Below are 24,990 nucleotides of genomic sequence, written 5' to 3'. Positions count from 1 at the left end.
TGAGACCTGGCCCATTCTCATATCTTGGGTGGGCATCTGGGTGTAGACAAGACCCAAGAGCGGATTCTTCGAAGGTTCTACTGGTCCGGATGTCACCAAGAGATTTCAAACTATTGTATGTCCTGTCCTATTTGCCAACTAATCGCCCCAGTCTCTCTTTTCCCCTAGTGCCGTTACCTATTATAGGGGTCCCATTTGACCGCACTGCTATGGATGCAGTCGGACCCTTGGTAAAGTCCGCCAGAGGTTATCAATACATCCTGGTGGTCCTGGACTACGAGACATGGTACCCAGAGGCGGTGCCACTAACAAACCCCTCAGCCAGAAGTATAGCCTGAGAACTGATTCATATCTTTTCCCAGACCAGCCTGCCAAAGGAGATCCTAATAAAAGTGATGAGAGAGTTGTGTAAGACCCTCCAGATTACGCAACTCAGGATGTCGGTATACCATCCTCAAACAGACAGCCTGGTGTAGATGGTTTAATAAGACCCTGAAGGGCATGCTCAACAAGGTCGTAGAGAAGAATAGTGAAGACTTGGACTGCCTAGTCCGTTTCCCATCAGCGATGTTCCACGTGCCTCTATGGGTTCTCTCCATTTGAACTGTTGTATGGTCGGCACCCTCGAGGTAACCTGGATGTTGCAATGGAGACCTGGGAAGCAGAAGTTACACCCCACCAAGGCATCATTGAGCATGTAGCCCCGATGCAAGAGAGAATTGAAGAGGTAATGCCAATTGTGAAAGAGAACCTCCTTCATGCAAAAGAGGCTCAGTCAAAGTCTACAATTGGTCGGCAAAGCTGAGATAGTTTAGCCCTAGAGATCGAGTCATAGTGCTGATTCCCACAGTGAAAAGCAAATTTCTGGCTAAGTGGCCAGGGCCATACGAAGTGATTGAAAAAGTCAGCAAAGTTAACTATAAGGTTCACCAGCCAGGGAAAAGAAAACTCTATCAGGTCTACCACGTCAACCTGCTCAAGCCAATGCATCATTGAGAGACAGAAGAAGCTCCCTGTCTAGGGGCTAACCCTGGAGCCAATGTTAAAGATGTTGAGGTGGCACATGCCCAGAAACAACAGTGTTGAGAACTGCTCCAGCAAAACCGAGACCTGTTTTCAGAGTTGCCAGGATGAGCTCAGACCGTGGAGCATGAACTTCTGACAGAACCACACGTGTGGGTAAACCTTAAGGGTATGTGCACACGTTCAGGTTTTTTCGCATTTTTTTCCCGTTTTTTCACAATAAAAACACTATAAAAACACATTAAAAACGCATACATTATGCATCCTATCATTTAGAATGCATTCTGCATGTTTTGTGCACATGGTGCGTTTTTTCCCGCGAAAAAAACGCATCGCGGTAAAAAAAAACAGCATGTTCATCAATTTTGTGGATTTTCCGCGTTTTTCCCGCAATTCTATGCATTTGGAAAAAACGCACAAAAAACGCGTCAAAAACGCATGAAAAAAACGCAAAAAAACGCATGCGGATTTCTGGCAGAAATGTCCGTTTTTTGTCAGGAAAATTTCTGCTAGAAATCCTGACATGTGCACATAGCCTGAGTCATATCGAATCCCTGAAGCCCAAAGTGATGTGATTTCAAAGGCGGTGAGAAGAATGTTGAGCCTGGGCGTGATCGAAGAGTTGAAGAGCAGCTCGACCAGTCCCATTGTCCTTGCAACGAAGCAAAATGGAGAATGGCTGTTTTGTAATGATTATCTTAAGCTGTATGAGGTGTTCCAGTTTCATGCGTACCTAATGCCTTGGGTTGATTAGCTCATTGAGACATTGAGAGGTTGGGGTCAGCAATTTACATCACCACCCTTGACCTAACGAAAGGGTACTGGTAAATTCCTATGTCCCAAATGACCAAAGAGAAGACGGCCTTCTCTACACCTGATGGGTGTTTCCAATAAACCAGGATGTCTTTTGGTATGCAAGGAGCCCCAGCCACCTTCCAGAGGGCCATGGCCCGGGTCCTAACTTCTCACAAGGAATGCAACGCAGCTTACCTAGACAATATTGTGATCTTCAGCCTGGATTAGGAAAGTCATCTGCAGAAGGTTCAGGTGTTACTGAATGTACTGAGGAAGGCAGGGTTTACCATAAACCCAAAAAAGTGCACCATGGGGAAGGAGGAGGCCAAATACCTAGGCTATATCGTTGGTAGGGGCGAGCTCAAACTGCAGGAGAACATGGAGGCGATTCAAAATTGGAGGCAACCAGTCTCAAAGAAACAGATTAGGGCAGTTCTAGGAGTTGTATTATACTGTCGGTGGGTCATCCAGAATTTTGCCATGAGAGTTGCATCTCTGACCGACCTCCTTAAGGCACAAATACATTGATGGCCAAGTGGACTTCTGAAGCAGAAACAACTTTGCAGGAGTTGAAGCTAGCACTGTGTAAACAGCGGTCTTGGTCTCACCGGATTTCACAAACGATTTCGTGGTCCAGACTGATGCTTCAGAAGTCGGATTGGTAGCCATGTTGTCACAGGTAATAAATGAGGAGAAATATCCAATCTTTACCTAAATAGGAAACTATCCTCCTGTGAGAAAAATTATACCTTTGTGGAAAGAGAATGCTTGGCCATCAAATGGCTGATTGATACTTTGAAGTACTACCTGCTGGGCCAAAAGTTCACGTTAGTGTCAGACAATGCACTCCGGAGATGGATGAGGGAAAAGAATGGGAAGAATGCCCAGGTGACTAGGTGGTATCTGGCACCCCAGGAATTCATCTTCCAAGTGGATCAAAGGCCAGGAAAACTACACACTAAAGTAGATTCCCTGTTGAGGCTTTCCTGTCTAGTGACTGAAGATGCCAAACCCCCTGGCTTTGGACGGAGGGGATAATATGTAAGATGGTCACTGGTAATGTGCTAGAGGGAAGATATGTTTCACTGATGTTATTAGTTTCAGTGATATAAACCGGGAATTTTTTCTCCAGCATGTTATGTGCTAACAGGGGTTAATTAGCCATAACAGGCCCAGGTCTATTATGAATAGCTGAAGAGGTGGGCGGGGCAGCTGTTCATCATATCTCCACCCTAGGGAGGAGTCCAGGAGGCAAAAGTGAAGCCTTTAGACTTAAGGAGAGTTCTTTAAACATCTAAATCTTGTTTCCTTGAACTCTACAGTTATAAGGACAATGGTGAGTGCTGTTTTGATAATGTCAAGAAGACTGAATATGTGTATTTCTTTTGATTGGACTGATTTGTGATGCCTGTTTTTAATAATCCAATTGAAAAGTTAAACGAGAAGCATTCCGTTAAGCAGCCGAGTGAGTCGATCTACCACCACTGTGTATGTGGAGCCTGAAAAAATGCACAGAAAAAAGTGCAGATCCATTCTTCAATGCAGAATATGCAAATTGTTTGCATTTTCATATTTATTTTCCCAGAGGAGCATGCATGGCTTTTAAGTCTCCTCACTCTGACATGCCAGGTTTGACATGTCACTCTCCACAAGGAAAAAGTTGTCCCTTAGACCTAAGTGTAAAATGAAAGCTTTTCTGTACTTAAATTTAAAAAAAACTTTTAAAAACACTGCTTCGAATTTGCACTAAAAACACGTGAAAAAATGCAGCCAAATTTTAAGTATTATAGAAAAGCATTATTTATATCACCTGCAGAAAACTTGCGGATAAAAATGCAGTGGAAAAAAATGTAGGATTTACGCTACATGTGAATACGATTTAAATGGGAAATCAGACCCGTTCTGCTTTGGTGGCTCTGCAGAAAATAGTGTGTGTCCTGGCAATGGGAATCATTTATCAGGGTTAAAAAACATAATAATCTGAGAAATATAATTAACTGATGATAACAAGCAATAAAGCTACATATTTGCTCACAAACATTTTTATTTCAGATACAATAACATTTGATTGTAAATCATTTATTATTAATACATAATTTACACTATACCTAGGAAGAGATAAAGGCATCTACAGGGTTACAGATACATAAGGCCTGAGTATTTAAATAAATCCATTTTCCGTTTTGACCTCAGAACCTCTTCAATTAATTACTAAAATCTATTTACACAGCAGTCAGGGGAAATCAATTATATATCTGACAGGATTTCAGCATCTCTTTTTCCATTTCTTCAAACAGCAAAGCCCTAATGGGGGCTATTTATCACAGCCCACAACCTGTAAATACAGGGAGAGGAGACATCATAACTACAGCAACTCTGTTGCATCTTTATGTTGTATTTCGGGATCTGGTAATGCCTGTTACACTCCTTGAGGTGGCCGAGTTTTGTAACTGCTTTCTGGAGGATTTCCTCCAGGGATTCTTCAATTCTCAAACATGTGACAGTCCTATAACGGGACAGTGCCATCCATTGACTGGTACCTTAATTACTGCATTAGGGTAGATACAACTTGGCACTCAGAAGGAGATGCAGTGAATGAAAGAGTTAATTTGTTTAGGCAATCTTTATAGTTTAACGTTTTCGGTCCTACAATTGGACCTTCATCAGAACAACTGGGTAAAAGGATGGACTGCCTTAGATAGCGCTGGTGTCTGCGACGTACGTCACTGTGGAAGGGAGCCATTCCCAACGACGTGCGTCGCAGACACCAGCGCTATCCAAGAGTCCATCCATTTACCCAGTTGCAATCAGTTATGATGAAAGTCCAATTGTAGGACCGAAAACGTTAAACTATAAAGATTGCCTACATAAATTATTTCATTCCTTGCATCTCCTTCTGAGTGCCAAGTTGTATTAACACTAATCATGGGCTGGAACCCTACTTGGGCACCTCTCATCACATTAGGAGTGCTGTATATCTTTCTGGGCTATATTACTGTATTAATCCTATATGATTGAAGTCAATAAAAACTGCTTGTTTTAGGGAAGTAATGATGAAAAATCATATTAAATAGCAACTTTGATCTATTTATATATTTCTACACATCTCTCTGCCTATACCCAGTTATCTGTCTATCAGACAGGTAAAGACCAGAGATGAGTGAGCCTGAACTGTAAAGTTCGGGGTTCGTACTGGAAAAGTAGAGTCCGGTGCTGAACTCCGAACACGGACTTCTCCTGGAAGTACATTTTACAGTTCAGGAGTCCATGGGGACAGATAGAGAAATAGAGAGAAATATTCTCCAAAGTTCGGGTACCCATTGATTTCAATGAGGTTCGGGTTCAGGTTCAAGTTTGGGTACAGTTCGGACTAAAGTTTGGGCGGGAATCAGAACCGGAACTCCCGCTCTTTCCTAGTCAAGAACTATTCTCCATGTCATTACTGGGTTGCAATTGGCCCATTGATAACAGTCAAAACCACATTCACTTTATTACTTTTCCAAATTTCATATTTCCAGGATCCAGGATGATAAGATGTAAAAAAAAGTAAAAACCAACATCAGAAATGTGAAAACAGTTTTTTTCAATATATTACTTTTATACATTGGGAAATCCATGGCCAAGAATGTGTTACTGAATTGGAGAACATGCTGTCTAATTTCCTTTAATTTCAGTGTTGTCATAGGGACCTTGTGTGGATGCAAATTACTATATACCGGTACAAAATCTTACCTTACTTGATCAGAGGTGGTTATGCCTGTATGTATAAAGGCAATTATAATATTTAGTTTGTGTTATCCGACACAATAAGTAATTATATCAGACTCTAGCAGTAGAGGGGATTTAAAGGGATTCTGTCACCAGTTTTTTACTATATGATCTGAGAATAGAATAATGTAGAGACAGAGACTCTGATTCCAGTGATGTGTAACTTACTGGGCGACTTACTGTAGTTTTGATAAAATTACTGTTTTATTAGCAGGAGATTATCACTAGAGGACTAGTAAATCTGCTGGCAGGTAGTCCTACATATTCAAAAGCTCTGTATAACTCCACCCCATCACCGATTTGCAGCTTTTGGTTTACACTGTACATGGGAAGGTAGCTGCCTATCAGTCGTCTGGGCGGGGTTATACAGAGCTCTACATTCAGAGAACTGCAAGCATTAAAAACAATGATTTTAACAAAATGACATCAAATATCCCAGAAAGTGATACATTACTGGAATCAGGGTTTCTGCTCCTATATTTGGCTGCTTTCAGATTAGGTGGCAAAAACCGGATGACAGATTCCCTTTAAGACCGCCATACACATTAGACCAAAGTTGACCTAATCCACTGACATCGGTTGGATGGACCATGCCCCATGATATCAGTGCAAAGAAGGACCAAAATGTTGGAAAACCAACATTCGACCATTTTGTTTTCCCTGGAGATAAGCCACTATGAAAAGAGCCAAGTTTCCTGTGTATTGGGTTGCCGGGAGAGACATTCAGACCTTTAAACTCAAGCAATCATATTCTAGTGATGAAGTAAGATATTAATAAAATTGTTTTCACAATATCATGTACACAGTAGGACCTTTTAGAATTGGTAATTTTGTATTACTAACTACTCACTTAAATGGTTTTTCCCCTGTATGTGTCCGGATGTGGTTGTTTAATGTGGTTGCTCCAGCAAAAGCCCTGCCACAATAGCCACACTTAAAGGGTCGGTCGCTTGAGTGGGTGACAACATGGTTCCTTAATTCTGATGGCTGGGAGAAGGACTGGGAACAATGTCCACACTGGTAAGGCCTAAATAAAATAAAATGGAAAAAAAAATCGGATTTTTCTAGGTAGACGCAGAATACTAGAATATCAATGAAACTCCAGGTCCAAAACAAAATGTACATTCAGCACCCATCTTAAATATATGGAATAAAAATTTCAAAAACTCAGAAAAAATGATCACAACACAGCTTCGAGTCTAAAACATGTTATTAAAAAAGCACTCCCATCAAAGTTTTTATCCTCTTAATATATTGCAGTCATCATATTATATAGCACTGTGTCCTTACAATTGCTCATTTTGCCTTTCTACCCAGCTAATTATTCGCATTTCTCTGCTATACGTAGAAACAGGAAGTCTTTATTCCCTAAAAATATAATTTCCCTCTTCAGATCCTGTCCCAGCTGCTCTGATCCTCCCCCCCCCCCCCCCCCCCGACAGGTATTTTGGTAGAGACTAATGAGTCATGCAGGGAAAATTAACCTCCTGTTTCTACATAGAGCTTTGAAGGATTCAGCTAGTCAGTTTTTAATCAAGTGATGTCATAGACCTAATGGAAAAAAGAAGAATTAGCTGGGTAGAAGGGGAAAATGATCAATTGTAAGTACACAGTGCTATATAATATGATGACTGCAATATATTAAGAGAATACAAATTTTGATGAGAGTTATTCTTTAATAAAAATAGTAAGTATACAATACACATTGACTGGATGGGAAATAACTCCAGCATAAAATGGTGATATTAATAATACATTTTATGTTGTTCAATAAACTTGTTGTATGTAACATAATATGGTTAAAAAAAGGTGCATCTCTATCATGTTCAACCCATTTTCCTGCAATGTCAATCCCGAGGAATACAAAGCAACCCACACATGTGACTATACATAGTTTAGGGAGAAAGAAAAGATTTCCTAACTCAAAGTATGGTAATCAAAATAAACCAGTGCTCAGCCCATCTGCAGTATGCATAGAACACGTCTTCAAAGAAAATGTCTTACTTTGAGACCCCTTTTATACTAACTCAATGTCAAGTTATAGCAGAGAGCTCCATTGTCTCACTGCTCTTACAGTAGAGAATCCTCTTTTATGATTATGTTCAAATTATAATTGCTTAGTATAACATAATTTGTAGTCTCATATTTTGGTAAAAAGGTACATTTAATAAAAGTAAAAATCAGCAGATGAACTGAGTAGTGTACTGGTTATAAGGACAACAGAGAGAACCTGGAATATTTATACGCTTATAATCAATGCTTTTACCAGTTCAAGGTGCTATTAACATTTATGGCCTTTACTTATTCAGTTTAAGGCCGCTCAGGATCGAGCCACCTACAAATAAAATTCTTCATTGGTTTTGTTCAACGAGCTGTTTTTCACTCTCTTTACTAATGAGCTAAAGTGTAATAATGACTCTCAGGAGATGTCTAAACGTAAGTTTTGTCCTCCTCTACAATCTCCTCGCAGGCCGTCATATGATGAAAGTCAACCAAGGCAGAAGGTGAAGTAAGGACAAGCCTTAGAATTAATAGCACGTGTTTAGTTCCTAACCAGGCATAAGTATATATTTATTTTGCTGCATTCCAGCGACAGTCCTCTCTACACCTGATGATATTGGTGGAGCCTCTGTCACCTCCGCACACTCTAGTACTGATTCTGACAGTCACCTCAGGTGGAGTCACAATGATACGGCAACCACTGTAACACGATGACATCATTATGTCGTATTTTCTCACTCCTACTTGACTACACAAAACTCTGCTTAACCGTGATATAAGCTTTATTGGCTGTTCCAGGCTTTACCTATGCTCTTATAAACTATTTTTTTCTGACTTAATACGCTTAATTACCACTATTTTCGTGCTTGTCCTTTGCAACCAATTTTCGTAAAACTTATGGTGGGGATCTGAAGGTTGAGACTCCCACCAATCACTAGAATGAGACACTTGTTTGAATGGAACATTGTGTATTTAATCTCCGTAGGACTACTGGGCACATCCAAGCACTGTTCTCCGCTATCTCCTATAGACTATAACCACTGCTCTGGGGGGCACAAGTTCTGCTGACTGGCGCAGGTCTCAGTGGTCAGACCCCTACTAATCTAGTAGGTAAAACCTATCATTTGAATAGGTGATCAAAGGTTATTCAGTTAATAAAAAGTTAATTCTGTTGTTCTTGTATCAGATTTGAGGCTGTGGGCCGATGAATGCAGATTACGTCTCCCTACAAGGCCCCCGCCCCCATACATACTAGACTAATGTCAGCAAAACCTATCAATGATGGTGGGTTCAGCCAAAAATTGACATGTATGGGTGCCTGATGACTGTCCCCTGACAAATAATGTCAAGGGAGATGACAATCCAACAATCATTTTGTTCTTGACAAGGTAGGCCACTGCCAGACTCCTCTGCCATCGTCTCTCTCATACGGAAAACTGGAGAGCTTGGCAGAGCCAAGAGAGTCATAGGAAATAGCTGACAGCCAAAACTTCGTTAAGCTATCTATTATGTTTGGCGAGGGGGCTTTACTTAAAGTCCAATGGTCTCATTCTAGCCTTTGTACACTAATTCCACTGCTGTGATGATAACTTGCTGTTGAGTGGGTGTCCCCACCACTGGGACAAACAAGATTGGAAGATTGGGAAATTTTTATCCTTAATGGAGAACTTTTATTCCTGTTAAAAATTGGAGCAGTATGTTGGATGCCCGACTGCCACTCCATTCATCCTCTATTGTTCAGCGGTCGACCAAGCGCATTGCTGCTCCATTCTAAAGGGGACAAAAATTCACTGTTCTGCCAATCGCTGATGAAACCAGAGGTCAGACCCCCATGATGAACAAGTTATCCTTTACAATAGCCTGCTTTCACCAGACAACCTGATTAACTTGTTTAATTTCATATGCAAACTATATATCATATAAAATATGATAATAATGAGTATATTTTACACCCTATATTTATACTTTATAGTCATTTCTGGAATTAGATTATGTTGGATTGATATGAGCATTAAACATCTCCAATAACAATAACAATTATAATATAGTGCAGTATAGTACAAAAATATAAAACGCAAATTGCAGTTAACTAATCACAAGTGTTTTCACTTTGGAGCAGAATTACAGACTTTAGTGTCATCTGTTATCAAGTTTTAGGTTATTTTTTTTTAAAGTTTACAAGATGGAAACAATGCTTCATTAAGGTGCCTACATGGTCGACCCTTTTAGCTATTTATTTATTGGCTATTTTGCATTATGAACTTAGCAGTTAAAGTGCTTTATTCTCCTTTTACTTCTCCTTTTATTTACACTCCTCAATGTTGGAGATTCCTTGGGGCTCTAGGAAATTTAGTATCTGATGATTGGGTCACTTGGCTGATTACAACTCTTTTGCTAATGAATGATCAAAACTGAGTGATTTCTCATTTAAGTGCTGGTAATGGGTGTCCTCTGGTCTTAAGTCTAGTAAGGTTACGTTCTCATTTTAATAAATAGAACATGCTGCTAATATTGAGCAGATTCCCGGCTCATGGTCCCTGTTAATAAAGACATTTAGATACCCACAACAGAGAATAACTTAGCTACAAACAGAGATAAAGAGGTGGTGTTGGCAACCGCTCAAGAGTTTTGCTCCAAGTATGAACTTTCCATCTGGATATACTAAGGTGTTTACTATTATGTTTCTATTAAAACTTTTTTTTCTACAAAAACGATTTCATTTATAGCATTCCTTAAAGTGATTGTCCACTACTTTATCTATAAATGCAAAATAAAACAGTTTAGCATAGTTTAATACAAAATATAACATTTACTTATTTATCGCTCCCCTGCCTCTCCTCTCATTTTGCTGCACTCGTCCTCCACCAATGATCTCAGTTATCTTCTTTCAACTTCTGGTGAGGACAGAGCAAAAAGATTGGTTGCAGTTTTCATGGTTTTTAAGGTTGAAGGTAGACTTAAGTCCACTGAGTTCAAGCTATAGCTTACATGTGCTGGATTCTTTCCAGTTGTATGGGCATGTCACTTTTGCCAATGGTCAAAAGTGTCCAGTTTTTTAATTTATTCCTGCTGCTCCCATGAGTATCCTGAGGTTTGGGCTTGGTTTTGTTTGCTTTTTAATCCACAGTACAGCTCCAGAGATACAGTCATATGAAAAAGTTTGGGCACCCCTATTAATCTTAAGCTTAATGTTTTATAAAAATTGTTTTTTTTGCAACAGCTATTTCAGTTTCATATATCTAATAACTGTTGGACACAGTAATGTTTCTGCCTTGAAATGAGGTTTATTGTACTAACAGAAAATGTGCAATCTGCATTCAAACAAAATTTGACAGGTGCATAAGTATGGGCACCCTTATCATTTTCTTGTTTTAAATACACCTACCTAAATGATCTGAAAACAAAGATTATTCAACATAGTTGTTCAGAGGAAGGATACAAAAAGCTGTCTCAGAGATTTAACCTGTCAATTTCCACTGTGAGGAACATAGTAAGGAAATGGAAGAACACAGGTACAGTTCTTGTTAAGGCCAGAAGTGGCAGGCCAAGAAAAACATCAGAAAGGCAGAGAAGAAGAATGGTGAGATCAGTCAAGGACGCACTGTGTTTTCTTGCCGCCATGCATAACGCCTTTTTGTATTACCAAACAACTCAATCTTGGTTTCATGAGTCCACAGGACCTTCTTCCAAAAAGAAATTGGCTTCTCCAAATGTACTTTTGCATACCTCAGCCGACTCTGTTTGTGGCGTGCTTGCAGAAACGGCTTCTTTCACATCACTCTCCCATACAGCTTCTCCTTGTGCAAAGTGCGTTGTATAGTTGACCGATGCACAGTGACACCATCTGCAGCAAGTTGATGCTGCAGCTCTCTGGAGGTGGTCTGAGGATTGTCCTTGACTGATCTTACCATTCTTCTTCTCTGCCTTTCTGATGTTTTTCTTGGCCTGCCACTTCTGGCCTTGACAAGAACTGTACCTGTGTTCTTCCATTTCCTTACTATGCTCCTCACAGTGGAAATTGACAGGTTAAATCTCTGAGACAGCTTTTTGTATCATTCCCCTGAACAACTATGTTGAATAATCTTTGTTTTCAGATCATTTGACAGTTGTTTTGAGGAGCCCATGATTTTACTCTTCAAAGGAGATTCAAACAGGAGAACAACTTGCAAGTGGACACTTTAAGTAGCTTTTCTCATGATTGCATACACCTAGCTATGAAGTTCAAAGCTCAATGAGGTTACAAAACCAAAAAAAAGTGCTTTAGTAAGTCAGTAAAAAGTAGGTAGGAGTATTTAAAACAAGAAAATGATAAGGGTGCCCATACTTATGCACCTGTCAAATTTTGTTTGAATGCAGATTGCACATTTTCTGTTAGTACAATAAACCTCATTTCAAGGCAGAAACATTACTGTGTCCAACAGTTATTAGATATATGAAACTGAAATAGCTGTTGCAAAAAAAACAATTTTTATAAAACATTAAGCTTAAGATTAATAGGGGTGCCCAAACTTTTTCATTTGACTGTATAGGCCTTTCTATTTAGTGAGAAGTTTTATGGTCTTCACCAAGGGGGCATGGCTCAAAGGATTCTTCAGGGGTGTGTCTTTAGGCAGTTCTGCATTTTCAGACTGTGATCAATGCCTCCTTGGTAAAAACTAGAAAAATTTACACTAGATAAAAAGGCCCAGATTTTTTTAAACCATATGGCAGATTTAAAAAAGGAAACCAAAAGAAAAAATAATGAGAGGAGTAGCAAAAATAAAATAAGAGCAAAAATTGGCTACTTTTCATCTGGTGACTGATCCTATTTAAGCCTAAAAGTTATAGAAAAGAACTTCCATAGTTAAAGTTGACCATAGAGATTTTTTTTATTGAATTCTGCTAATTTCAACATACTGTAAAATAATGTTTTGGGGGGACATCTTGAATATGCTCAACAGAAACAACATCTCTAACCATACTACATGGTGATAATGGAAAAATAGAAGGCGTAGCCAGCTTAGCACAGTAGTCCGTAATTTTCTGGATCTTGGATCAGTCAGGTGGAAAGACAAGCAAACGAAGGAGAGATTGTTATGGTTCTCAATGGCAAGAGAACATAGCCCAGCAAACATAAGAACTAGCTCTTGGAAGGATGGAAACTAAACTGACCATGAACTAAACCTGCCGCACAACTAACAGTAGCCGGGTAGCGTAGCCTGCGTTTTATCCCTAGACGCCCAGCGCCGGCCGGAGGACTAACTAATCCTGGCAGAGGAAAATATAGTCCTGGCTCACCTCTAGAGAAATTTCCCCGAAAGGCAGACAGAGGCCCCCACAAATATTGGCGGTGATTTTAGATGAAATGACAAACGTAGTATGAAAATAGGTTTAGCAAAATTGAGGTCCGCTTACTAGATAGCAGGAAGACAGAAAGGGCACTTTCATGGTCAGCTGAAAACCCTATCAAAAGACCATACTGAAATTACTTTAAGACTCTAGTATTAACTCATAACATCAGAGTGGCAATTTCAGATCACAAGAGCTTTCCAGACACAGAAACGAAACTACAGCTGTGAACTGGAACAAAATGCAAAATCAAACAAGGACTAAAGTCCAACTTAGCTGGGAGTTGTCTAGCAGCAGGAACATGCACAGAAAGGCTTCTGATTACAATGTTGACCGGCATGGAAGTGACAGAGGAGCAAGGCTAAATAGCGACTCCCACATCCTGATGGAAACAGGTGAACAGAGAGGATGATGCACACCAGTTCAATTCCACCAGTGGCCACCGGGGGAGCCCAAAATCCAATTTCACAACAGTACCCCCCCCTCAAGGAGGGGGCACCGAACCCTCACCAGAACCACCAGGGCGATCAGGATGAGCCCTATGAAAGGCACGGACCAAATCGGAGGCATGAACATCAGAGGCAGTCACCCAAGAATTATCCTCCTGACCGTATCCCTTCCATTTGACCAGATACTGGAGTTTCCGTCTGGAAACACGGGAGTCCAAGATTTTTTCCACAACGTACTCCAACTCGCCCTCAACCAACACCGGAGCAGGAGGCTCAACGGAAGGCACAACCGGTACCTCATACCTGCGCAATAATGACCGATGAAAAACATTATGAATAGAAAAAGATGCAGGGAGGTCCAAACGGAAGGACACAGGGTTAAGAATCTCCAATATCTTGTACGGGCCGATGAACCGAGGCTTAAACTTGGGAGAAGAAACCCTCATAGGAACAAAACGAGAAGACAACCACACCAAGTCCCCAACACAAAGCCGAGGACCAACCCGACGCCGGCGGTTGGCAAAAAGCTGAGTCTTCTCCTGGGACAACTTCAAATTGTCCACTACCTGCCCCCAAATCTGATGCAACCTCTCCACCACAGCATCCACTCCAGGACAATCCGAAGATTCCACCTGACCAGAAGAAAATCGAGGATGAAACCCCGAATTACAGAAAAAGGGAGACACCAAGGTGGCAGAGCTGGCCCGATTATTGAGGGCAAACTCCGCTAAAGGCAAAAAAGCAACCCAATCATCCTGATCTGCAGACACAAAACACCTCAAATATGTCTCCAAGGTCTGATTCGTCCGCTCGGTCTGGCCATTAGTCTGAGGATGGAAAGCAGACGAGAAAGACAAATCTATGCCCATCCTAGCACAGAATGCTCGCCAAAATCTAGACACGAATTGGGTACCTCTGTCAGAAACGATATTCTCCGGAATACCATGCAAACGGACCACATTTTGAAAAAACAGAGGAACCAACTCGGAAGAAGAAGGCAACTTAGGCAGGGGAACCAAATGGACCATCTTAGAGAAACGATCACACACCACCCAGATGACAGACATCTTCTGAGAAACAGGAAGATCCGAAATAAAATCCATCGAGATGTGCGTCCAGGGCCTCTTCGGGATAGGCAAGGGCAACAACAATCCACTAGCCCGAGAACAACAAGGCTTGGCCCGAGCACAAACGTCACAAGACTGCACGAAGCCTCGCACATCTCGAGACAGGGAAGGCCACCAGAAGGACCTTGCCACCAAATCCCTGGTACCAAAGATTCCAGGATGACCTGCCAACGCAGAAGAATGAACCTCAGAAATGACTTTACTGGTCCAATCATCAGGAACAAACAGTCTACCAGGTGGGCAACGATCAGGTCTATCCGCCTGAAACTCCTGCAAGGCCCGCCGCAGGTCTGGAGAAACGGCAGACAATATCACTCCATCCTTAAGGATACCTGTAGGTTCAGAATTACCAGGGGAGTCAGGCTCAAAACTCCTAGAAAGGGCATCCGCCTTAACATTCTTAGAACCCGGCAGGTAGGACACCACAAAATTAAACCGAGAGAAAAACAACGACCAGCGCGCCTGTCTAGGATTCAGGCGTCTGGCGGACTCAAGATAAATTAGATTTTTGTGGTCAGTCAATACCACCACCTGATGTCTAGCCCCCTCAAGCCAATGACGCCACTCCTCAAAAGCCCACTTCATGGCCAAAAGCTCCCGATTCCCAACATCATAATTCCGCTCGGCGGGTGAAAATTTACGCGAGAAAAAAGCACAAGGTCTCATCACGGAGCAATCGGAACTTCTCTGCGACAAAACCGCCCCAGCTCCGATTTCAGAAGCGTCGACCTCAACCTGAAAAGGAAGAGCAACATCAGGCTGACGCAACACAGGGGCGGAAGAAAAGCGGCGCTTAAGCTCCCGAAAGGCCTCCACAGCAGCAGGGGACCAATCAGCAACATCAGCACCCTTCTTAGTCAAATCAGTCAATGGTTTAACAACATCAGAAAAACCAGCAATAAATCGACGATAAAAGTTAGCAAAGCCCAAAAATTTCTGAAGACTCTTAAGAGAAGAGGGTTGCGTCCAATCACAAATAGCCTGAACCTTGACAGGATCCATCTCGATGGAAGAGGGGGAAAAAATATATCCCAAAAAGGAAATCTTTTGAACCCCAAAAACGCACTTAGAACCCTTCACACACAAGGAATTAGACCGCAAAACCTGAAAAACCCTCCTGACCTGCTGGACATGAGAGTCCCAGTCATCCGAAAAAATCAAAATATCATCCAGATACACAATCATAAATTTATCCAAATAATCACGGAAAATGTCATGCATAAAGGACTGAAAGACTGAAGGGGCATTTGAAAGACCAAAAGGCATCACCAAATACTCAAAGTGGCCCTCGGGCGTATTAAATGCGGTTTTCCACTCATCCCCCTGCTTAATTCGCACCAAATTATACGCCCCACGGAGATCTATCTTAGAGAACCACTTGGCCCCCTTTATGCGAGCAAACAAATCAGTCAGCAGTGGCAACGGATATTGATATTTAACCGTGATTTTATTCAAAAGCCGATAATCAATGCACGGCCTCAAAGAGCCATCTTTCTTAGCCACAAAGAAAAAACCGGCTCCTAAGGGAGATGACGAAGGACGAATATGTCCCTTTTCCAAGGACTCCTTTATATATTCTCGCATAGCAGCATGTTCAGGCACAGACAGATTAAATAAACGACCCTTAGGGTATTTACTACCCGGAATCAAATCTATGGCACAATCGCACTCCCGGTGCGGAGGTAATGAACCAAGCTTAGGTTCCTCAAAACCGTCACGATATTCAGTCAAGAATTCAGGAATCTCAGAGGGAATAGATGATGAAATGGAAACCACAGGTACGTCCCCATGCGTCCCCTTACATCCCCAGCTTAACACAGACATAGCTTTCCAGTCAAGGACTGGGTTATGAGATTGCAGCCATGGCAATCCAAGCACCAACACATCATGTAGGTTATACAGCACAAGAAAGCGAATAATCTCCTGGTGATCTGGATTAATCCGCATAGTTACTTGTGTCCAGTATTGTGGTTTATTGCTAGCCAATGGGGTGGAGTCAATCCCCTTCAGGGGTATAGGAGTTTCAAGAGGCTCCAAATCATACCCACAGCGTTTGGCAAAGGACCAATCCATAAGACTCAAAGCGGCGCCAGAGTCGACATAGGCATCCGTGGTAATAGATGATAAAGAACAAATCAGGGTCACAGATAGAATAAACTTAGACTGTAAAGTGCCAATTGAAACAGACTTATCAAGCTTCTTAGTACGCTTAGAGCATGCTGATATAACATGAGTTGAATCACCGCAATAGAAGCACAACCCATTTTTTCGTCTAAAATTCTGCCGTTCACTTCTGGACAGAATTCTATCACATTGCATATTCTCTGGCGTCTTCTCAGTAGACACCGCCAAATGGTGCACAGGTTTGCGCTCCCGCAGACGCCTATCGATCTGGATAGCCATTGTCATGGACTCATTCAGACCCGCAGGCACAGGGAACCCCACCATAACATCCTTAATGGCATCAGAGAGACCCTCTCTGAAATTCGCCACCAGGGCGCACTCATTCCACTGAGTAAGCACAGCCCATTTACGGAATTTCTGGCAGTATATTTCAGCTTCGTCTTGCCCCTGAGATAGGGACATCAAGGCCTTTTCCGCCTGAAGTTCTAACTGAGGTTCCTCATAAAGCAACCCCAAGGCCAGAAAAAACGCATCCACATTGAGCAACGCAGGATCCCCTGGAGCCAATGCAAAAGCCCAATCCTGAGGGTCACCCCGGAGCAAGGAAATCACAATCCTGACCTGCTGAGCAGGATCTCCAGCAGAGCGAGATTTCAGGGACAAAAACAACTTGCAATTATTTTTGAAATTTTGAAAGCAAGATCTATTCCCCGAGAAAAATTCAGGCAAAGGAATTCTAGGTTCAGATATAGGAACATGAACAACAAAATCTTGTAAATTTTGAACTTTCGTGGTGAGATTATTCAAACCTGCAGCTAAACTCTGAATATCCATTTTAAACAGGTGAACACAGAGCCATTCCAGGATTAGAAGGAGAGAGAGAGAGAAAGGCTGCAATATAGGCAGACTTGCAAGAGATTCAATTACAAGCACACACAGAACTGAAGAAAAAAAAAAAAAAATCTTCAGCAGACTTCTCTTTTCTCTCCTTTCTCTGTCAATTAATTTAACCCTTTGCGGCCGGTCAAACTGTTATGGTTCTCAATGGCAAGAGAACATAGCCCAGCAAACATAAGAACTAGCTCTTGGAAGGATGGAAACTAAACTGACCATGAACTAAACCTGCCGCACAACTAACAGTAGCCGGGTAGCGTAGCCTGCGTTTTATCCCTAGACGCCCAGCGCCGGCCGGAGGACTAACTAATCCTGGCAGAGGAAAATATAGTCCTGGCTCACCTCTAGAGAAATTTCCCCGAAAGGCAGACAGAGGCCCCCACAAATATTGGCGGTGATTTTAGATGAAATGACAAACGTAGTATGAAAATAGGTTTAGCAAAATTGAGGTCCGCTTACTAGATAGCAGGAAGACAGAAAGGGCACTTTCATGGTCAGCTGAAAACCCTATCAAAAGACCATACTGAAATTACTTTAAGACTCTAGTATTAACTCATAACATCAGAGTGGCAATTTCAGATCACAAGAGCTTTCCAGACACAGAAACGAAACTACAGCTGTGAACTGGAACAAAATGCAAAATCAAACAAGGACTAAAGTCCAACTTAGCTGGGAGTTGTCTAGCAGCAGGAACATGCACAGAAAGGCTTCTGATTACAATGTTGACCAGCATGGAAGTGACAGAGGAGCAAGGCTAAATAGCGACTCCCACATCCTGATGGAAACAGGTGAACAGAGAGGATGATGCACACCAGTTCAATTCCACCAGTGGCCACCGGGGGAGCCCAAAATCCAATTTCACAAGAGATGGATCCAGCTACACGGATAGAAATTCTTGAAGTTTTATTCGTTCATACTAAAAATTCCACAAAACATCCACAATAGTCCAAAATCGAAACCACATTGACTCATTTCTGGTGCATGTAGCACCCTTAGTCATAGACTAACTGACCATGACTAAGGGTGCCACGTGCACCAGAGATGGTTCGCTTTTGGTCTGTTGTGGATGTTTTGTGGAATTTTTAATATGAACGAATAAAGCTTCAGGAATTTTTATCTGTAAAGCTGAAACCCTCTCCACTCTGTGTATATGGTGATAGTGCAAGATTTTACCTCTAAAACTATTTGTTTTATTGGAGGTAAGCATTGTTATGAAGCCATCCATCTACCTTATCGAATGTTAGTGAAGAAGTTAGGGAAGATTGTTGTCAGCCGCTTGAACAATAAACCAGTTATAATAGGAGTTTTCAAAAGTAATTATCACTTTATGTTTAAGATTATTGCTCATAGCATTACAATGGTGAAATATGTAGTCACTCCTGTAATGTAATAGTAATATAATACTTACAAAGTAGTGCGATTAGCAAAGTGCTAATGTGAGCATACAGCAGGAGAACGTAAAGGATGACAGTATTGAATGTACGTGGAATGCCTGGTTGCTTAATTTGTTTTATACTTTACCATCGGATGTATCTCAACTTCTATTACACGGGTCCTGTAGATACTTTACAAGGGAAACCAAGCGTATAATGAGAGGCATTATAAATTAACCTGCTTGACCTTGCTGTCAACTCTGAACACAGATTTAATCAGTGCAAGTTTACAGGCAGCTCAACAGATTCATCTGTACAGAGCTTTAGTTTTACTTCCATATCAACACTCCTAAATCATAAAATCCCAAAGGCTCAAACCCACCGAAATGTTACGGCTCTGTTTTCTAGTACTATAATGGGACACTCATAGAGGTGCATTGGGCCTTACTCTACCTCTGTGTGTTCAACATTATATGGAAGCATATCCAGTTAAAATATAAAATATGTTATATTAGACCATTGAGCATGCAACATAGCAGATCGGAAACTCTACTGTTGTCTTGGTGACTTATATAACTTCATAATAGTGAAAACAAGAAACCACTATTCTCTATATAAACTGGCTGCAAAAGACAGTGTTAGTCTCTAGTCTATTTGTCAATGAGACTTGATTTTTTCTCTATTAGATTTCTATCAATCATGTTTTATGTTATTGCTATGCTTTCATATATCAGTCTTTACCAGATTATTACCAATATAATTGACCCCGCCCTATTCATAGGATGGGGGAAACTTACTGATGGCTGTTGGTTTGACTGCTCAGACCCCCACAGAGCCCGTGTTGTAGCGTGTACATAATATATTCCCTCAAATAAATGGAAATTATGCTAAATAGCTAATTTTGGATGCATCATTGACAGTAAGTATACATTTTGGATAAAGAGGTGAAAAGAAGAGGTTCTGGTGGAGTGTTGTGTAAAGCATGAGGGAACTGCAAACCTCTGGTCTTCTCTCTATGCCCTATTATCAAGTAACGCTTATTTAGAGGTTACCTACCTCACTAAATCGTATTATTTCATAATCTAGTTCTTCATTTGTGGTGTGTGACATAGGAACAGCCAATCTTAGCACCTTCCTAGTTCACTAACACCAAAAACTTGGCATCCAACTCTGCTTGAAAGTGTTACTTCTAAAATTGTCAGGAGCAGATTATTATTTCCTGCTGAACCTAGATCTGTCTTCCCATCAGTATTGATTGTACCTCACCATGAAAATGCTGCTTCTGAAAACATAGAGAATAAGCAGCCATAAGTCAATTTTATTTATAGGATTTTACTTCTCAGAGTGGAAGGATCTGTTCTTGCACCGTCTGCAGTTTAACGCCGAGGTCCCTGTTTTTCCTTTACTCTCTATTGGAAAGAACTGAAATATTTTCTTCTACATTATGATAATCTATTGGGATTTATATTCCCTCACATCTGAGTTATGAATTCGGCCCATGCAATTAGCGCCTTACAGTAGTTGTTTTAATATGGGCATAAATCTCCTATTGAAATCCTGTCACATAATCCGTTTTTGGTGTTATAGAACTGCTCTATCTGGTAGAGAAACATTAGTCATTTGCTGAAACATGAGGTGCTATGTACACTCAGCACAATATTACTGAGCGTTATCTGTGCCCAACTATAAAGGTGGTGTCACCAATCAATGACTTGTAGCTTAAGATAATAATGAAGATGCGTTCCTTTTCTTCGTTACTAGCTCTGTCATATGGTACAATCACTGCTGGGGTTTTTGAGCTCTGCATTGTGCTATGTGGACCTTGGCTGGTTCACCAATATGGCATGAATCCAACTGCAAGTTATTGGAAGGCAAAATGGTATAAATGGTATAAGGGGTTATGAGAAAGCGAAACACGTACTGTATCTGTAGGACAATCTTCAATAGAGAGTCCACCAGTACCTTATTAAGAAGAGTTCCTGGATTTTGTGACCTTTATAAGGTCTTGCTAACAGTTTCATTCCTCATATTGTTTTAGGACACACATACCCTGTTAGGGCTAGCGGAACGCACCGAGGAAAATAGTTTTTATTGTTATTGGTGCGTTCGCAGCCCGGGGTCCACCGTGCAGGAGAACCTGCTGCTAGACAAATGGCAGCACTATATGGCGGTATTGGCTAGCTCGGTTAACTCACAGAGCAGCCGTGAAAGCAAAGCTCTGTGCCCTGTTAACTTCACAGGAGCACAGGCTAACTACCCAAGAGAGAGCAGTCAGTGGTCATGCATGCACACAGAACTCCTCGCCGGAGGTGCCAGCATTCTAGGGGCTTATTTCAGCCAGGTCCCTGAATGTACTCAGACACACAAACTCCTCGCCGGAGGTGCCAGCATTCTAGGGGCTTATTTCGGCCAGGTCCCTGAATGTACTCAGACACACAAACTCCTCGCCGGAGGTGCCAGCATTCTAGGGGCTTATTTCAGCCAGGTCCCTGAATGTAATCAGACACCCAAACTCCTCACCGGAGGTGCCAGCATTCTAGGGGCTTATTTCAGCCGGGTCCCTGAACACAATCACACATGACCACACTGGCGCAAAGCACATAATTTTAGAAAGACACTAGCGCATGGCCGTGCGGCCATGCGAGCCTTTTATAGCTGCAGCCCGAACAGGACCTTCCAAGAAGGACCAATGGGCTTTGCTGCAGTATCCAAGCATGTGACCCTCGATCTCCAATGACAGATCTTACCCTGGGCATGCTCAGAAGGAGAAAAGCAAGACTTAGTCCCAAAAGCGTCTGCTCATCGCTGCCCAGCACTGACTACAATAGCAGAAGCTGGAAGAGCAGCAGTAATCCTCCTCACAGAGTCAGACTGAGCGAGACGCTGGGACCTATGTCTCCGCTGAGCAGCCTCCACTGCGGCAGGAGAAGAATGGGAGACTGCAGCGGAGATGGCCCGAGATTCCCCCTGTGCAGAGGTGGGAACTCGACCCCTAACATACCCTAGGGTAAATCACCTAAAAGATTTTTTTTTTTTTTTTTAAAGAAAATAATAAAGCATCATGGGTAAGGTTTGCATGCTTTCTACTAAGAGATAAACCTCCTTTTTTATATAATTTTCCTCTCTCACCAGCACTGGTTATCAGATTTCTCTGTCTAAATGTATATCCATGAAATCTGTGAATTGGCATCTGTGGGTATGAGAATAATAGACTTACAGGCTAACGCGTTAAACATCTGTTTTTTGGGAATTAATAAATTATTGTTTTCTCATTATTAATCTGTCTCTCTCCCCAGAAATTATCAATACCTTATATCAGGGGTGAGATCCAGCTAATTTCCCTTTTTAGACCTAGCAATTAAAATAACAGCCAGTTCACTGAACTCAGGAGAAGAAGTACGCCAATTTGGTCCAACATTAGCTATGGCAAGCAAATAGCCACTTCTGACTGTGACTTTGTCTAGTTTCTCCTTTCCTGCTGACTAGTGAGACAGTGTAAAGCATGTTCCAAGAACTCATCAACAATATTCCATATGCCCAACAGAATTTTCCTTCTATTTGGAGGAAATGCCCCACCTACAACAATATTTTAATGTGTGGGATCCATAGTCTTTTCACACTGTTAGCTTGTACACTGCTTCCCTTCTCTTCTCTATTTGTGACCTCTTGGGATGTTTCCTTACAGTTATCAGCTGTAAAGTAGAAGCCCCAGCAGAAGCTGTGTAGGCGAAACCATGGATAAGGCTTTCGAATATGTGCCACAGTTTTGTTTTGATGTGTTTGTTTTTTAAATCCACTATTGTAGTGAATACATCATATTGAATTCTAAAGTATCCAACAGGTGAGTACCATATGCACTTCCATTTTGATAGCTAAAAACTGGAATAAAACACACTGGAGATCTGGAGAAAAGTGAAGTAGTGTGGAACTATCAGTGTGGAAAGCCTGAAGATAATGCATGTTGGAACATTGTGAGAAGTGGGTTATATGAGAATTTTCTCTGATCATACGTGAAATCATTCTTCAGTTCTTGGCACATAGTTGGGCAGTGCGATGTCCATGTTTATTTCTCTTTTTGAATTGTTTTGAAATCCAACTCCTGATCCTTCATCAGCTCAGCCTGTGATATTTTGTTGAATTCATGCAATCTTGTATCTTCTACTATCTTCTAATATCTTGTAGGATTATAGGGTAGAGTATCTAGGGCTAGTCTGTCTCTTCTCCTTCAACATGGATAAACTATTGTTATAAATATATATCTCAGTCTATTTGCCTGGATACATTAAAAAAATAATAATCTGTATTGTGTCTTGAGCACGAAGAGATACATAGAGTCATACGAGGCTATGGTGTTGTCTCATAGGTCCCTATGGGTGCCGCCTTATGGATGCATTATACTGATGTGTTCATGAGCTTCTATAATTATAAATAAATTACTCCATCTAGAAATGCTGTGTAGCATTTTACATATCAGTCTTAACTACACGCATCTACAATATCTCCTATTAAACTTGCATATTTCATTGAAATATTTACTTTTTTATTAAAAAAAGGCTAGCAAGACAGAATTTTAGATCAAATTAATTAGATTTTTTTTTCTCACTTGCTAGCTCTCAGGATTGTCAGATAAACGAGCTTTGATGCATAAATAATGACTGTATTATATCCATGGTGCCACTGGCCAAAGTACCAGAAATTCTAATTCACTTGTTCAGCTAAATTTCATCTTCAGTTCACAGCCATAAAATTCCGTATTGACAAACGTTCAAACCAACTTTGACTCTAAGGTATCTGGTCAACATTTTTCTTCTATATGGATATTAGTTTATTGAATAAATGGCATCTGTTTTCCTCCACATCACCGTTAGAGCAGGTATATCTTTTTGACAGCTCTACACGATTTATAGCTTTGCATGCTCTGAAGAAAAATAGTGCTAAGCAAAAAATTCCAATTCATTGCCTCTTAGTACTTAATTAAGTTCCTACACACAGTACACCGCAGGTGAACCCGGCAATGACTGTCACATAAGCACTGAGATGCAAGACATTCTCTCTCTGGGAGACATAAAAGCATTTATAGAATCTTGGCCTGATGTTTTCTGCCTATGACAGTCATTAATCTATTCCTGTATGACGGCCATGAGAAAACAAAGCATAAATCGCATATAGAGACGCACTGTTTTAAGGTCACTGCACCTTTACATTGCATTTTCTGCTCATTATGAAACAGATGAAGAAGGCTTTTGCTCAATTCAGTGTACCTAATAAAGATCACAGCAAATATTGGAAGAAACACTTGTGCTGCACAGTCACAATAAACCTTAGTTCTGATCTACTATTAATGTCTCATCATCATGGCAGATTTTGTACAGGTGTATACCAATATACAGCTCTGGCAAATTCTGCCACCCATAATTCTGCATGTCCATGAAAGATCTCGAATATCACAAAATGTACTACATCCGAAAAGAAAAAATAAGCTGTACCTTAAACTATATTTACAACCACATAACATTTCTTGTTACTACTTTTGGTACATTCTTGGCTGTAAAAGACCACGTCACCATCATTCGTAGAGGTGGCCAACCAATTAGATGACTGACGGCAGAATCAGCCAATGGGACTGGACAACGATTCAAAAAGTATGGTTGTGTCCCCATACGTATGTTGTATTTCAACATACCCGATCCTTTTGTTCTCACAGCAGTCAATGGAAACCGGCAGTGGCTTAAAGAGTTATTCCAAAAGCAATATACATTTTAATCAATAGATCTTGGAATAATACCACAATTGGATGGGGTAAAAACAAATGTTCCTGTGCTGAGATAATCTTATAAATGTGCCCCTGCTGTGTACTGTGTAATGGCTGTGTCTGACCGTACAGGAACATGGTCTGATCACACCACATCTCCTGGGCAGATACACAATACATAGCAGGGGCACTTTTATAAAATTATCTCAGCACAGGAACATTTTTTTTACCCCATCCAATTGTGGTATTATTCCAAGATCTATTGATTAAAATGTAGCTTGTTTGTTGAAAAACCCCTTTAAGGAACATTACTACATGAATACTGTGAACAAGCGTTCCTAGAAACACTCATTGTA

General features: G+C 41.1%; 1 protein-coding gene across 1 annotated transcript in view; it reads right to left on the bottom strand.

Moving 5' to 3' along the window:
• PRDM6 (PR/SET domain 6) overlaps positions 1–24,990 on the bottom strand; it is a 164,039-nt gene that overhangs the window by 10,256 nt on the left and 128,793 nt on the right. Inside the window, exon 7 of the mRNA XM_077280806.1 lies at positions 6,437–6,613. Coding sequence (XP_077136921.1) covers positions 6,437–6,613 — 177 coding nt within the window. The remainder of the gene's footprint in view (positions 1–6,436; positions 6,614–24,990) is intronic.

The sequence above is a fragment of the Ranitomeya variabilis genome, chromosome 1 (genome assembly GCF_051348905.1).
Source record: "Ranitomeya variabilis isolate aRanVar5 chromosome 1, aRanVar5.hap1, whole genome shotgun sequence".
Lineage (NCBI taxonomy): Eukaryota > Metazoa > Chordata > Amphibia > Anura > Dendrobatidae > Ranitomeya > Ranitomeya variabilis.
This window is presented reverse-complemented; position numbering and strand designations above follow the sequence as displayed.